Raw genomic sequence first — 17,726 nt, forward strand, 5'->3', positions numbered from 1 at the left:
CGTAAACCATGGCGTCCTCTGTCCTTTCATGCATGTAGCGTGGACCACCGGTGAAAAATGGAGGTAGAATGCATTGTTGACCAACACTCCCCAGTGCCATGTTGTTGTTGTTGTTGCTGTCTCTGAGATTCAATCTTAACTGCATTATCAACTGTGTGTTGTTGAAAGAGGTCGTGTGAAAGGTGAAGGTGATTTAGGCTGGTTTCTCGAATTATGTAGTGGTAGGCACAGCATCCCATACAATTTACAGATTTGCTTGTAGAAGTGTTGCTTTCCATGGAAGTGTTTTGGGAAATTTGCAGCTGGAAGCCGTCTTCACCATATACATGCAGCAGTGGATAAGACCGATGAGTTTCACAACTACATTGGAGCGCATCATTGCAATGTCGTAGAACAATGTCTCTGTTGTGGTGGCCATCCCCCTGCACAAGTACAGCAACTTCATTGCATGCAGGTACGTTCTAGTGGCGAGAATGTTCTCCTAAAGGCCGTTTATCAGTGTTAACTACTAAAGTTAACTCTGGCGATATGGAGGCCTCTAGAGCATACCTGAAGCTGTGGACATAGCTGTTTGTCATGTGAATCATTTCCAGCAGCTAACGTATCAGAGCTATGTTTGTAGAGGGAGCTACGGCAAGTCTCTTGGCTGCCTGGTCAGCGTAGCCTCCCATGAAGTAGAGCTGAAGAAATTGAGGCGAGGCAGCGTCATGCAGCTGCAGGGAGCCAATTTTATGGTAAATCTTCCCCCTGCACTTTAAAGGGATGCATGAAATGCCCATCTCGTATGGTGTTGGCACTGAAGGAAGTCATTTGGAACGCGCAGTTGTGGGCATGTATCTGCTTGAGAATGTCATGAGAATAAGGAGACATCCCTGTCAAAAGATCCATCTAAAGAGGTGGAGGATCTTGTAGAAGAGGTACTGTAATTTTACTGTTGGAGCAGCACATGACGGGAGTTTCTCTAAGCCACTCTTTAGCCCCGCAAAATTAGCCTGATTGTGGACATGCAGCCTATTTGAATGTCAACGTGATTACTGTAGTTGAATACTGTCATTGACGAACATGAGGAGGTTGGCCGTGAGTCGGAACGTCGTGCAGCCCTTTGCTGTATTGTAGCCTCCAGTCGTTGTTGCCTTTCCCTGTAGACTCTAGCATGTGCAGCAGCATCTCTTGTAAGTCGATCTGCGCATTATGCTGCAGTCTCTGAAGCTCTTGCAGAAGTAGTAGAGAAAGCATTTCTTGTTTGGTGTGCAGCTTGTTGCACAGCAATACGTGCTAACTGATCACAATGCTGCTCTTCACTTTCCCTTCTTCGTGCTGAAGCCATCCTAAGTGCATTGAGAGAGTTCCTCCTGGCAGCCTCCTCAGCAGGTTCATCTGCACGCATGCGTCTACTTTTCTTTGCACCGTTTGTTTGCCAACCTATATTGTATCTTTTGCGTTGAGGCATTGTGGAAAATTATCAGTTTAACAAATAGCAAAAGTCCTAAGGCAAAAGTGGTGAATGTGTAGCACCCAGAAAATGGTAAAATGCAGTTGGCAAAAATGTTAATGAAGCAGACCGAATTAAAGCTTTTTAATTTTGGAGTTTTGAAATGGCTTAGTTTAAGTTGGAATAATTAAATGAAAAGAGCGCTCACATGAAATCAGAGGCAAATGGTAACTTGCAATTGAATACTGCTGGCAGTGCTGTGCGAGCAGTCTAATTTTTTATTACCTGTAAAAGGCTATGAAGATGCTTGTTGACAAATATAGAACAACAGAGACAATACAAAACGTGACAAAACATAAACTAAGGGAACTAAAAATTCCAAACAGAGGATGAAACAAGAAGAAAAAAAGAAAAGAAATGAATGATGACAGAATGAAAATGAGGTGCAGCGCCCCACTCGACCCCCCCCACAGTTGAGTGGTTACATTTTTTACCAGTCTTCTATATATGTACATTATTTTTCAGATTTTTTCTCTTTTTACATTTTCAAAGTTCACATTAATTTTTGCCAATCTTTCCTTTTTCTTTCAGAAAGTTCTTTTATCACTATTTTTCCAACCTCTCGTATTCCACTACAGAAGGTGAATCCTCATCCAACCAGAACTCATCTACCATTTTCACATGTTCAAAAGAAAATGCACCCATAAATCTCTCCCACTTTTCATCAGGTATCCAAACACCTCTGTCATCCATATCCAAATCCCTCTCTTGGCAGCTTCACTCTCACCAGTCCCTGACATTTTGCAATTTTTTTCTCTTCTTCCACACCCCTCTTTCCCTTCTTCCACACCCCTCTCATACACCACCAAGAAACCCTTTTATTTTTTATTCTTTTTTCTAAAAATCCCCTTGTAAACACGGTTATAGAATGTGCATACTGATGTAAACATTGGCAGAAACACACCTTTAGTTCATATAAGTGATATCTATCATTATATATAATTTAAACATTAATTTTCTTCTTACATTACACATTTACTAGATATATCTTTTTCCAAGACTTTATAGTTTTATTTAATTTACATATCGTTATATACTTCTCGTTTATTTTGGGTTTTTTTTCCTTTACCCCTCCTATTTCTATAGGCTACTTTTGACGTTATACCCTCTAACATTTTTTAAAACAAACTTAATAGTGTTCACTTAATCACTATACATATCCATCATATTCCGTTAATGTGTCTTATTGACGAGTTTTTCGTTTCTTCACTTCCTTGAAGAGATTACATTGTTTTACACCATATCTTCGAAACATGTGTCAGAAGTAAAAGAATTTGAATAACACCTCCGTTTAACTCCATTTATTTATTTATATATATGTATATATATGTTTATCAGTTTGTTTTACAAGATTCCTGATGTGAAATCGTGTGTTAAAATAAATATTGTATTTCAGGATAGTCATTATTTATTCATTTTCTGCCTAATCATCATCATCATTGTTCGACCGTGGTTGAGACAATGGAATTTACCATGCTACGCCAGACTTCACGGTCCATCATGGCATTACGGAGGTCCTGTTGCTGGATGCCTGTATCCCTGGAGATTACATCAGGGTAGAAGAGTGTGCGCCCTCTGGTGTTGCGAGTAGATGGCTTCCAGAGGAGAAGAGTAGAAATTACTTCTTTTTCAGCTCTACAACAATGTCCAGCAAACTGGACTCTCCTACCTTTCACAAGAGATGACACAGGTGGTAGTTTCCCATATATTTGCATTTTGGTTGGATGGCGCCTCCACCAGAGATTTCTGCCTAATGAGCACAGATACTTTTCTTCTTCTTCTTCTTCCTCATTTGTTTATTACTGTTCTTATTTTATTATTTTAATGCCTGTCAATTGTCCAGAAATCTTTCATCATACATCTATGACTTCTTCAGCGACACTTTTCATTTCCATTTGTGTTCTTGCTCCACTTACTCCATTCGAGAACAGCCAGGGTAACTGGTTGTAGATAAATGAGATAGCTAGCTGTAAATAAGCTAAAGAATCCCACCTAAATGCCAGAGTTGACCCCTGTGGTTACTGAAGATCTTTTTGTCTAAATAGTCACAACAGCATATCTTTTTTTTCTTTTTGTTTCAGGTTTCATGTTGATAAAGTTTCCTCTGCGCATGTCTACCTACGTCTACACAAGGTAACTCCCTTTGTATTTTCCCATATTGTGTCCTCCTCACTTCCATTTCTGCTCTAACCACTTTGATTTATTCTCCCTGAATATCATCAACTCCAGGAATTTCTTCCTCTCTCATGATTTTCCTTCAGCTGTCAAACTTGCATTTATTTGAGAGGAACACCAATCATATCAGTTTTACTATTTGTCTGCAGAGATAGGCACAGCTCCTTCCTCTTAACCAAACCATAAAAAAAAAAGATTCCAGTCTAAATACCTTTGAAACTCTGATATAATGGCAGGGGATGCTTCTGAGTGCAAGTGCTCCGTCTTGGCTTTTAAGGTTAACATGAAGTCATCATTATCATCATCATCATTTAATTTCCTTTTTTTCCATGCTTGTGTGGGTTGGATGGTTCAACAGAAAACAATGAACCAGAGGGCTATACTAAGCACCAACATCTGCATTGGAATGGTTTCTGCAGCTGAATGCCCTTCCTAATGCCTACAACTTTATACAGTGCACTACATGGTCCCAGCACTAGTGAGATTATCAAGTGATTAGACCAAATAAGACAAGGCCTCCTCGGCTGAGTGGGATATATTATTGAAGGATGTGAAAGTATGATAGAGGGATAGGGAAAGGGGTTTCGTTGAAGAGATGAATACAAATGTGAATAGGAGAGAGAGAGAGAGAGAGAACAGAGATAGAGGAACAGAAAAGATGGGTAAGTATGGAAGTGTGTGAGTGTTGATTTGAGATTGGAACTGAGTATATAGGACATAAATCTTCATCTCAGTATGTGGAACCAGTTCCATGATAGGTAACATTCTCAGAGGGATAAATGAACTAGAGCAGTGCAGAATGAAGTGTTCTACCTAGAAGCACAAACAGTCATCTCTTGTGGGTTTTGAACTCAATGACCAATGAGTTGGCTACTCAATATTTAATCCACTTTGCCATCTTGTCTCTATCCTATAGGCTATCAGCTATAATGACTGGGTACTTGTTATTGTGTAGCCCTTGGTGCAATGCTGCTTTTGTAGATAATCAAAAAATCTTTCAACCACAGCTAACCTGTCTTTCATTCAGACATTGTATTTCTAATATTTTGTTATCCCATGTAGCATTAAATATTGTCCTTTTTTTGAGACAATAAACTATGTGATTTAAAGAAAATCTGACTTCCATTTCTAGCTGGTCAAGTGATAACATAGAACAGAGGTTTGGACCCTTATTCATCTTTGCAGTACAAGACTAAATTGCAGGTGTATAATGATTTGAAAGGATTCATTTATGCTCAGGAAAATAATTAACATTATGCAATTGAGGCAATATTGAATTAAAATAGCCATCTATGTATCATACTTAACATATATTCACTATTGATAGGCCAGTTACTATGGTATTTGTGTTAAGATAACATTTCTTATGGATCTGATATGTTAAAAAATAACTATCAGAGGGAGACAAAAATCACTCAAGAATTGGCTCGTGAGAATGTCAGACACACGTCAGCCTTTCTGAGCCTCCTCAATGTTATGTACTCACAGTCAGCTGCTGCTGCTGGGCTGATGTTTTTGTCTTACTCTTATCTTTATTGTTTTTAATACAGCATGTCCCATAAGAACTTTTGTCTCAGGATGAATAGTGGCAGCAACTGATATACATGAAGTATAATGCATAAATGGTTAATTAATCATTAATCTTAGCAATTTATAGTTTTGGAATTTGTGGTAAATTTCTCTTTAACTCTTGGATCTCAAAGTTTTTCATTTCATATTGGATTTTAGTGACTCTTTCATTCAAATTCGAATACAAGTAAGAACATCTTGCACACAGGTGAGGAGTTCCCTTATCCCTTTTGTAAAGGCTCTCTTCTTGGTATATTGGAGATATCGTTTACTGCTAGATTTTTCTCCCACTTTCTTTTCTTCTTTTTCTCCTTCCTTTCCTTCTTTTGCTCTTTTTTTCTTTCTTCTATTGCAACAACACTCTACTCATTTCATCCAAGTGTATTTGTGTGAGGTAACAAATGCTGTTGTTTCTATCAAGTCAAACAGTCCTGTAAAGTTTCTTCATGGTGTAGTGGTTATCATAAAGGGTAAAGACCCCCTTCGGTCATGAGTGACCATGGGTTTGCACCTTGAGAGTTACCCTCTGAGGCACAAGTCTGGGCAAGGTTGTTTTATGGAAGACCAGTAGTCGCCCATGCATACTGGCCTCCCCTCTCCACGCCACCAGTGTTATCCAAGGGAAAGACAAAGGTCGATACAGCTTGGCACCAGTGATGTCACAACTCATTTCTACAGCTGAGTGAACTGGAGCAACGTGAAATAAAGTGTCTTGCTCAAGAACACAACACGCAGCCCGGTCCGGGATTCGAGCTCACAACCTCACGATCGTAAGCTCGACGCTCTAACCACTGAGCCATGCGCTAGTGCTGTTATAATTTGTAGGATTTTCAATTCAGAACTTAGTGGTAACTGAAAATTGCAAGGTCTTTTGTTCGACCCGCAATCCACTGCCCTTTTAAACCTTGAAAGGTAACATAGACACAGTCACATTTGTTTTATCTAATCTATTTTCTGTTTTCATCTTGTTTTCAATAGGGAGACTCAATAGACGACATCCCACAGACTGTGATTGATGACTGTGCTCAGTTAGTCAAAGCAAACAGCATCCAAGGTGAGGAGCCAATCTGGCAACATCTTTTCTTTTTGTTTCATTTCAGAATCAGCATTATAACTATTTTATATGCACATGCATGGCCATGTGGTTTCAGGTGGCACATGAAGTTTCACTACTAGCTCTCACTGTGTATACAACCATGTACTGCCATCCGTTGGTATGCTACAGAATTAGTCTGGGAATTTTTGATACCACCTCATATGGTAGATGTGCTGGTTGCCATCAGTGGTTGTGTTTCTGGTAAATTTATATCATTCATGGTGGCCTTTATTCTTGTTATAAAGCCTTTCTCAAATATTAGTTCTAAATAAATGGGATAGCCTTCACTGAACCAAGACATTGTATAACACAATGTCTGTGGTGGACTACACCAGTTTTATTCACTATGGCTACTCCCATTTATGGCAGTCACAACAAACTGGGGGTTTTTTTGTCAGTTAACTACTATGAACACTAATTCTCTCGGATAATCACCATTGCCATATATCTTTCACCCAACAATCTTTTCTATGGCATCCTCAGATAATTTGTTACCATTAATGGCAACCTCGAATATCAATGAACTTTCATAATTGTTATTGAGAATCATCCTCATCAACTCTCCCTCTCTGCTACTTAGGAAATCCTTAACTCTTTTGTTACCAAATTTCTACTGAATTGCACATTCATCATCATCATCATCATCATCATTTAATGTCTGCCTTCCATACTAGCATGAGTCTATATTTCAATTAATCTTGAAAAGAAATAATGGAGAATGTAGTAAAATAACTTTATCATTATTAAGCTGGTATTTGGAATATAGTGAAGGCACATGACTCAGTGGTTAGAGTATCAGGCTCACAATCATGAGGTACTGAGTTCAATTCCCTGACCGAGCTGTGTGTTGTGTTCTTGAACAAGACACTTTATTTCACATTGCTCCAGTTTATTCAGCTGTTGAAATGAGTTGCAACGTCATTGGCACCAAGCTGTATCAGCCTTTGTCTTTCCCTTGGATAACATTGATGGTGTGGAGAGAGGAAACTGGTATGCATTGGTGACTGCTGATCTTCCATGAATAACCTACCCTAGACTTATGCCTAAGAGGGGAACATTCTAGATGTAATCTCGTGGTCATTCATCACCAAAAGTGAACTTTTACTTTCCATTTGGAATATAAATTAACATAAAGTTTTGTTAGATTTTTATTTAATTTTGTTGTATTTTGGGAAGGTCATTACACCACTTGATTGTTTGATTAACCATTTCTTTAGTCAATTTGTCAAAGTCCTTTCATTACCATTTGTAATTTCATCAGTGATGAGCCGTCAAATCAAACCTGAAACAGAGAGGTTGCAAATGATGAAAGGACTTTAACAAACCTAACTGATTGATTGATTAAGCAAATGATTAATTATACAATCGATTGGTTAATTGTTCAGGGTTAGGTTTACTGACAAATAAATACTAAAGAAGTGAATTAGAACCAGTGTGTGCATTTATTATTGGTATAATGACCCTCCCAAGATACAACAAATTATATTTCAACTCGTGAATTCACATCTAGAACCTTGCAAACCAAATTACAAAAATGAAATATTTTAAATAAGAAACTTATATCACAGAACCAGGGGCAATTTTGATTGGTTGGAATCAAGTGAGTTAGTACTGATGTTGTCTTTTATTTGCAGGCAACAAAATGAACAATGTAGATGTAGTTTATACAATGTGGAGTAACCTGAAGAAAACACCAAGTATGGATGTGGGGCAGGTTGGATTTAATTCAGAAAAAGAGGTCAGTATTTTTTTTAATGATTTTGTCCCAAACAAGAGATGAAAAATAGGCCTACAGATTCAAGATATGTTGATAGACAGAAGGTTTAAAGGACTGAATATCAAAGAAGATGATGGTAGTGAGTTACAGAGAGCAGCATTTCAAGGAAAGAAGCTCTTTGAATAAAAGGATTTATGGCAAAAAAAGCTTAACAGTGAAATGTTGCACTTGAGAAGAGAAGCATGTGATATATCTAAAGATCTTAACAAAGGGCATTAGACCAGTGATCATGGAAATACAGAAAAAACACAACAAAGATTCATTTCAATGATGAGCCAAAGATTCCAACTAAGTAGGAAGAAGAGAAACCAGTCTATTAACAATTCAATTCTAAATTTGATTATGCGAGTTAGGATTATATGTCTCTCTCTCTTTTTTCTTCTTTTTTATATATTTTGTTTATTTTAAATTTCTGATGATATTAAGTAACCTTATGTCCTCCCGCAGCAAAGCAAAATACCTCAGCTTATCCTATATATTATGTAGATGGTGTCACAGAATTATTTTAATTTTTAACACAGACGTTGGGGATGTATCCCCATTGTATGTGTAAATTTACTTAACGATTTGTTTACTAACCCTAACTTCTCAGAACTGAAGGTACAGTTCTGTTGACGTTTAATATAGATCAAGAATTGTGCCCCTTGCCAGAAAATGGAAACCAAAATATTGTTGGTTGTCAACAATTCTTTCCTTTTCATTGCTTGTTCACCCTACTTCACTCTTTTAAAGTTCCACACAAGTACACTGCTATACATACTCCTAATTATATGATACATGCACACACAATTTTTATAATTTTGTTTTCCCATACTAGCATGTCTTAGACATAAAAATTGAGGCAGGATTTCTAAATCTGAATGCACTCTTTGTCACCCATTTCTTTTTTTTCTTTCTAAGACATTTTTTTTAAATCTCAGAATAATTTGAAAGCAGAGTGTTGGTTTATGATTAGCTGATTGGAAAGGTCAATTTTGTTGACATTTCTAATCAGCTTGTTGCAGCCCAGCCACAAAAATATGTTATTGTCTGTAGCTGTGCTGCAGCAGTGTCACTGGAAGGCTGCACCAGGCTCCACTCTGATCTGGCAAGGTTTCTGCATCTGGATGCCCTTCCTAACGCCAACCACTCCAAAGTGTAGTGGGTGCTTTTTACATGCCACTGGCACGGGAGGTAGCATTGGCATCAACCATGCTTAAATGGTGCTTTTTACATGCCATGGATTACTTTTTATGGCATGCTCAAATGGTGCAATTTATGTGTCATTGGCAGGGGAGCTAGTCAGGTGGCACTGGCATCAACCATGCTCAAATGGTGCTTTTTATGTGCCACCACCATGGAAGCCAGTCAGGCAGCACTTGCATTGACCATGCTCAAATGGTGCTATATATATATATATATGTATATGTATATATGTATATATATATATATATATATATATATATCCATCCCTGTAAAAAATTTTTTTTTGTCATTCTGTCTCTTTTTTCTCCTCTTAATCCTCTCTGTTGAAGAATGCAAGCTCAAAACATGAAAGACTTTTCCATTCTTCCCAAGCATTAAACTAATACACAGTGTTGAGGCTAAATTTGCATAAAAAGAAAACACAATATCCCATCCCAAAATAAAAGTATTTTTTTTTAAATCCTAAAATATCAACTAAATTATGGTTGGCAAATAACAGTTTACTCAAAGTAGCTGCCTTCAGCTTCCTCCATAGCCTCAAGATGGCTCTGGAACCTGGTGGATACATACCTCACTGTGTTCCTGGGAGATTCTTGAAACATCTCCTTGATCTTATCCACTAGGTTGGCCTTGGTGTTGCAAACAGAGCAGTTGGTGTCTTTCTCAGCCATATCCCATACATCATATAATTACAATTAGGTGGTCAGATATTGGGCTGCTGAAGTCATAGCAAATCTCTCTCAACCACCTCTGACACTTTGTAGCAGTATGGCAGAAGCTGAATCTTGCTGTCACACAAATAGCCTTCCAGCTGGGCAGTGACCACAGTCTCTAGCAGCTTCACATTACAGTCTGAATTGAGTTCACAGCCCTGTTCAAAGATGTGAGGAGGAATTCCAGTGTGCAGACAGAATACCTGATGTTTTCTCTCCTGCTGGCCATGGCTTCGTAGTTTTCATTGCAGCTGTTCATGTCACATTTTACAGCCTTTACTATGTTCACAGAACATTGGGCAACAGTTATGATATCAGCCTTTTGATACCTGGCATGAATCATCATGATACAGCTAACTGTTTTCCAAAATTCAGATGGCTTCCAATCCTCCATGTCATATAACTTTCTCTTAACTACAACTTTAATCGTGACACTCTCAAATGCTGCTGACTGTTCACAATACATCAGCCGTTTTTTTTTAAAACTGAGGCATAAAAAAAATCATCAAATTTAATCTGAATACCTTATAGTAGAAGACACTTGCCACTCAAGGTATTGTTTAGTGAGACTGAACCTGAAGCCATATGGTTGAGAGGTAAACTTCTAAACCACTCATCTATTTATACTTAACTAAGTATAATTTTCTACACTAACAGAAATAAGAAACCAGCACCCTGTGCACTAGGAAAGCATTCCTAAAAGTCTTGTCATAATGTAGAATTCTGAAACATAAAACTTCAAAGTCATTGAGTCGTGTCATTTTCCTCTCATTGTTTATTTGATTTTACATTATCATTGCTTGCAGAACTGTTACCATCCTGGACATGTTCAGCAGCATTTCTTCCCTCTTTTAACATTTTGAATTCAAATGCAACTAATGTTGGCTTAGCCTGTCAAATATTTTGGGGTCAATAAAATAAGTACCAGTGGATGACAGGGGTCAGTGTAAGTAACTGTTCCTGCTTCTCAGAATTGCTGGTCTTAGGACATAATTAGCAAGTATTATTACTAGTAAGTGGTGGTATGGGACTGAATTTGCAGAATCAGTAGTGCCTATGTAACTGTATGTATTCTATTAGATTCTAAGTTCAATTCTTGCCTGAAGAAATTTGCCTTTCTTCCTTCTGAGTCTGTGTAACTGATTGAATTCTCCCTACAATGTTTGTGGTATTTTACCAATGTTCAGAAACATTAATGTTATTGCATTTTGTATTTCAGGTTCACAGAGTGCATGTCGAAAAGAGACAGAATAGTATCGTGAACCGGTTACTAAAGACCAAGGAGGAAAGATCACCTGACCTTCGAGCTGAACGAGAGCAGCGAGACAGAGAGGAGCAAGCTGAGAAGCGGAAGCAGATGCTCCTGGAGAAACAGCGAGAGAAGGAGGAGATCAGACGACGGAAAGAACAAGAAGAGCTAAGGTGTGTGTGTGTGTGTATGACAGAGTTTGATAGTGTGCTGCTGCAATGTTGTTGTGTGTATGGTACAGATCACTTTGTAAGTACCTAGTTTCAAGATCAGTCCCTTTGCATCCCCATGAAATTCAGAACTTTTAATTTGTTCATATTTGATACACTGTTCGTATAAGCAAAAGCTATCTCCAAATTTTTTAACTGTTTAAGGGAAGTAGACAGTTATATATTTGTGTGTTTGGATATATTCATGTGAGTAATGAGTATATCAGCATCAGCATCAGCATCATCATTTAACATCCATTGTCCATTCTGGCATGGATTGTACAGTTTGACCAGGGCTGTCAAAGTCACTGCCTTTTGAGGTTCAAATTCTGCTGAGGTCAAGTTTGCTTTCCGGCCTTTTGGAATCAATAAATAACATACCAATCTAGAGCAGTGGATTGGTGGAATCTTTAGAGCGTTAAATGAGACATCTTGTGTTTTCTGTTCCTATCCCTTACTTTCTGAGTTCAAATCCTATCTTTTGTTACTATGTTAAAAAGAATGAGGACACTTCTGTTAGTAGTTGTGACCAACAGTTAGTATCTACAATGGAAACCAACAGTGGAAAACTTTCCTTGCTTTTATTGGAAGATTTGCTGCCACCATTACCTTTACTTAGTTCTTCTAATTCCATGTCTCTCCCTTCTCTTCCTCTTCAAAACTTTCTAGCTCTCCCTTATTTATCTGTCTCATTGGTTCTCAACCATTTTTTGCCTGTGGACCCTTTTGATTCATATTTTACTGATCATCATCATTTTCCATGCTGGTATGGGTTGGATGGTTTGTGCATTGTACTGTATTTTTATAATTGAATGTTATTAGGAATTGTATAAAAAAAAATTTAAATATTTTCTATGTTGTAAAAATATAAGCTATTCATTCCACATAAATTTAAAAATCTTATATGGACCCTGTCTCCTGGGCCATATGGACTCTAGTTGAGAACCCCTAATCTGTTTGTTGGTCTTTCTCTCTCTCTCTCTCTCTCTCTCTCATGCAACCACCCACCTGCCCATCAACCCAAATGTTTCTATTTACCTTTGACTCTCCTCATTTCTCTTTCTTCTGCAGGTCTTATGCATCTCTGATGAAACCAGAAAACATGACATCAAATTTCGTAAGTCATCCTTGCTTTTGGGGTAACTTTTTGGGCTTTTGTATAACTCAAAGTTTTTAGTAAATCATTATCATTGGCTCTCATTCTTGATCACTCCCTCTCTCTCTCTCTCTCTCCCTCTGTTCTTGCTCTCCCCTTCGACTAGGTGACCATGTATCTCCTTTACAGCAACACACCTGTTTCTGCTCCCTCTCTTTCTCTCTCTGGATGGGTAACCATGTACCTTCTCTACAGCAAGATAACTGTTTCTATCTGTCACACTCTAACCATTCATCATCCAACATAAGATCACCTCCTCCTCCAATGCCCCACTCCACTCTCAAAGACTTCTTGTCTTGCAAAGTTACTTGGTGACTGTGCCAGTGCTGGTGCCGCTTAAAGAGCACCCAGTCCACACTGTAAAGTGGTTGGCATTTGGAAGGTCATCTAGCTGTAAAAACCATTCCAAAACTGACCTTTCCTGTGCTGGTGCTACATAAAAAGCACTCAGCCCACCCTACAGAGTCACTGGTGTTAAGAAGGGTATCCAGCAATAAAAACCATACCAAAACAGACACAGAAGTCTGGTGCAGTCTTCTGCCTAACCGGTCCTTGTCATACTGTTCAACCCATGCCAGCATGGAAGGACATTAAATGACAATGATGATGATGATGATGATGATCGTCATCATCATTTGGTTACCCCAGTTGAAGTAAACATCACAGCTCTTCTGGGGCCCACAATCCTGTATTACTGCCCCAAGGTTTCACACTTCATATTCTAAATCTCTGGCAATGACATTTAGAAAGGAAAGCTTGTGACCTTTTCCTTCAGCTGACCAATGACACAAGTTCATCTTCTGCTCTAAAGCAGAGCATTACAAATGTTACCCTTATGTTTTCTTTTTCTGAGATGAGAGCTAAAGTCTTGTAAATTTTATTTAGTTTCAAATGTATTTTCTACAAGATTTATGTAGCCAACATAAAAATCAAGTTTAACAGTCAGTTTTTGAAACTTTATAAGAAGTGTCCATATCTCTGGGATCTACAAGAGAAATTGCTCATCAAGAGCATGAAAGGTATTGATTTTAAAGGACCAGCTTTAATTGGGTGTCCAAATATCATTATATATTGGATAAGTATTCATAACAAATGATATTTTTCCTATCTTCAGCTTGTGTCATTTTACCTTAATTAGCATGTTTGCATTTCCTTCATTATTGTTACAGTAATGAAAAGACTAAATAGTATATGTACAAAGTAGTACATTGATTAATGTGAGAAGAATAGAATTGCTTATAAAATAAATCATTCAGGTTCATTTCAACATCCACTTCTTTATGGTTGGATGGAGTTTATTGAGACTGAAGTATTATGGCCTGATGTCTTTCTTGTCACTAACCATCACCTGTTTCCAAGCAAGGTAATATTTCCCCATGGCCAATGTTTTCGTAGAATACTGGAAGTGTATGATACTGCTTATGTGACACTGACACTCATTTACAATTTCCACATGATGTCAAGATACACCAACACACTCATATAAATGTATATACTGTTAAAACCCAAGTAATTTACGCAGGTAATTTTCAGGATAAAAATTGTTAAAAAAAGCTTCTACTCGTGTAAAATTCACACCCAAAAGTTTTCAGAATTACCAATATTGCCAGGGGAAAAAAGGTTTTCAATTTAGTTGTATTTAGCATAATTTCACTTACTTATGATTAGATTTTATTAACTTTTCATTAAATAAAAATAATTTCTGTTTAACAGGTATCACATTAAAAGTTACTAAATTACAAAGTGTTTGTGTTGTTTATGATAAACTTTATTTTACATTTCTTGCCCACAAATCTTCTCAAATCACAATCACAGGAAAAGTTGTTGATAATTCTTATCAACAAAAGCAAAGCTGATAAAAATATGCACAAGTGTTGCAAATTAAGTTTAATTACCAATAAACATCAGCTTGGTGACCGATCAAACTGATTATGTAAACAATTCTGATTAGTTGAAAGTGTCTTCTTGTCTCAAGCTCTGATTTTCCACCTTTGCAAGTTTAACCCAGTGTTTATTGAACAAGAAAGGTGCAAAATTTAAGAAGCAACTTGTTAGAATATACAAGTCTGTGAGGAGACAAAGAAGAGTAGCAAAAATCTACCAAAAGAACTGGTAAGAACTGGTACATTACAAGTGTTCTATGAAGAGAACATGAAATTGCTGCATAATTCAACATGAATGTGAAATGGCATTAAACATCGTATAAGGTAAATGAAGGTTTCTGTTTGAATGCTAAGTCATATTAGTGAGTTTACGTAGGCAAGGATGAATTATGATGTTGTCAGCATTAGATGCAAAAATATGGCCCAGACCATGATTACCAGCATGAATGTCAAAATTCAAAAAGTAGTTAACCATTTAATGGTTTTGGTAAATTTATACAGAAAAAGTAAGCATTATACCGTCCAGCATAAATAAAAGTCAACTTCATTATATTTTTTCTGTAAAAACCTCTTCTGACATAAAATGAGTCAAATATCGGTACGAATGTTTACATTTGTATCTCATTTTTCAACAAAAAGAAATTTCTAAAAAATTCTGGAAATGATCTTCTCCTGTCATTTACTCACTCTCTCAAGTTTATTTTGGTTTTGCAGAAAATAATGTGTAAATTACATGAGTTTTTACAGTACACACACACACACACATACATGATATGCTTTTTTTCAGCTTCCATGTACCAAATGCAATCATAATAGTAGTAAAAGACACTTGCCTAAGGTACCATGCAGTGAGCCTGAACTGAAAACCATTTGATAGGGAAGCAAATTACTCAGCTTCACAGCCACGCATGTGTCTATTATAAAAGTATAATAATTAGCATTAACATGTTGTTTTTTTCTCTTACCCCATGACATAATGATTGTGACTCATTATTATTATTTTAACAGGACTCTGGCAATGACTCTGATGATTTCATGTGATCTCCAGCTTCTTTTTCAAATGATATCAACAAATATTTGATGGGTAAACAACCACTTGTTTCATTTTGGGAATTCTCACTTGCCATCTTCCCAATCTAGACCCTCTCAAACCTCTTTGCTATATTACATTCCACTTTGAAGAAGCACCAAACACCCAGCATACTTTGGAATTTGATTTCTGTAGCTATATATATATATATATATATATATATATATATATATATATATATATGTATATATGTATGTAGATATATATATTTAAAATGTTTGTATGTAATATGTGTGTATATGAGCTTGTATGCATATGTTTGTCTTTGTGTACTTGTATATGTGTGTGTTTATTATATAAGCCCATATGCAAACACATATTTGTGTAACTTTATACACACACAACACATATTCTTGTGTAGTTACAGATGTATACACATACACATAAATGTAACAAGACAGTGGAGAAGAGAGAGAGAGAGAGAGAGACAACAGCTGCTGAGCATTTTGTACTGAGTGAAATGGGATTCCAACCTGTCAAGACATCCAAGCTTCTTGTGTGGCTTTGTTAGTAAACTTCACAATAAACATAAGAGGACATATTTAATTTATTGTTTTGTATTTGTTTATTGCTTTGAAACACCAATAATGAAGCATCGGATGCATTTGTTTGTTTATTTTTATATTGCATGCATGTATGGGTCAAACATAATTGAAGAGTTTTGAAGAAAATGCTTCACTTTAAACAAGACCTTGTAAGCAACGTGTACAAGGACAGCTCGTTTAAGCTCACATTTTTCATATTTCAGACTCTTGTGAGAATATTGCAAACATGTTAAACTTCATTTAAGTGAGGTTACTCTAATAACTAACCTTATGAAGTTGCATTGTTGTCTGTTTATATATTATGTTAAGATGATATTTTTAAAGCAATGGCTGTGTGTATGCATTTGCCTCTGTGTGCAGTTTTCGTGCACCTGTGTATATGCATATGTATCTACATATGTACACACATGCATATATATATATATGTAACCAGATAAGAAAATGGAGAAATACATCTAAATCAAATATCAATTATCAGATAATACTCAATCACATACTTTATTAAACCAGCACATAAGAGACTGTAGGGTTAAACATGTACATTCCTTTGTGTACACTGATTTGTTCTGCTTTTTTATGTTTAACCCTACAGTCTCTTATGTGGTGGTTTAATAAAGTATGTGATTGAGTATTATCTGATAATTGATATTTGATTTAGATGTATTTCTCCATTTTCTTATCTTGTATTAGTAACTTGTGGTAAATCATTTTACCTTTGCCCATATAATACAGTAAATGAATTGATTGCATTGCAATCCTTAACATTTATGTATTAACTTTGTTGGGTACTTCACTTGCAGTATATTGGATATATGCTATCTCAATTTGTATATATATATATATATATATATATATCCTACTTATTATAGCTGCCATGATAGGACACTGAATATTGCGTTGTTAGCCTTGGGAGACCCTCTCATATAGGTGCAGACCCACATAGATAACAGGTGAAAATCATCTGCTACAGACATCAGAATTGTCATATCATGTGATTTCGGTCTTTTGGACCTCTGCATGTCTGTCAAATCTCTATCTTTCCAGAAGCTAATGTCATAAATTGCCTTCAGGCATATTAAAAATTAAGTATTAGTGATAGAAGCTGTATTAATCTAATGATTATATTTTTGTATTAATACTGCTTCTGTCACAAATAATTAATTGTTTAGAAACCTGCTTCCTATTTGCGACATAGACACATAGAAGCATAGGTTGACAGATAGTGTGTTAGATAGATAAATACAAAGATAAAGATAGCTACCTAGATAGATAGATAAATTGGAAGATAGTAGGAGAGATAGATAGATAGCAGGATGGACAGAAAGGTAGAAACTAGAAAGACAGACACACAGATACATAGGTATATAGATAGACATAGATAAATAGAGACGTTCATATACAGAAGATAGAGAGACAAAAAAGATAGATCGATTGATAGAAAGATAAGTAAATAGATAGCTAATTAGATTGCTAGGTATGCATGTTTATATATATACATATATATATATATAGAGAGAGAGAGAGAGAAACAGAGAGAAGATAGATATATAGATACAAAGATAAAGAGGGAGATTGAGAGACATAAAT

At 36.5% G+C, this 17,726-nt stretch overlaps 1 protein-coding gene across 2 annotated transcripts in view; it reads left to right on the top strand.

Annotated features, from left to right (window-relative positions):
* The window catches only part of LOC115223586 (coiled-coil domain-containing protein 25), a 44,649-nt gene extending 28,850 nt beyond the window's left edge, over window positions 1-15,799 (top strand). The window contains exons 4-9 of one of the 2 annotated variants that reach the window (XM_029794232.2): window positions 3,574-3,625; window positions 6,215-6,290; window positions 7,967-8,070; window positions 11,227-11,429; window positions 12,537-12,582; window positions 15,513-15,791. In XM_029794232.2, coding sequence (XP_029650092.1) covers window positions 3,574-3,625; window positions 6,215-6,290; window positions 7,967-8,070; window positions 11,227-11,429; window positions 12,537-12,582; window positions 15,513-15,545 — 514 coding nt within the window. In that variant the 3' untranslated portion in view covers window positions 15,546-15,791. Of the gene's footprint in view, window positions 1-3,573; window positions 3,626-6,214; window positions 6,291-7,966; window positions 8,071-11,226; window positions 11,430-12,536; window positions 12,583-15,512 lie in introns of both variants that reach the window. The other variant, XM_036512662.1, reaches the window with a different exon arrangement.
* Window positions 15,800-17,726: the final 1,927 nt, after the last annotated feature.

This window comes from Octopus sinensis, linkage group LG23, assembly GCF_006345805.1.
Source record: "Octopus sinensis linkage group LG23, ASM634580v1, whole genome shotgun sequence".
Taxonomy (NCBI): domain Eukaryota; kingdom Metazoa; phylum Mollusca; class Cephalopoda; order Octopoda; family Octopodidae; genus Octopus; species Octopus sinensis.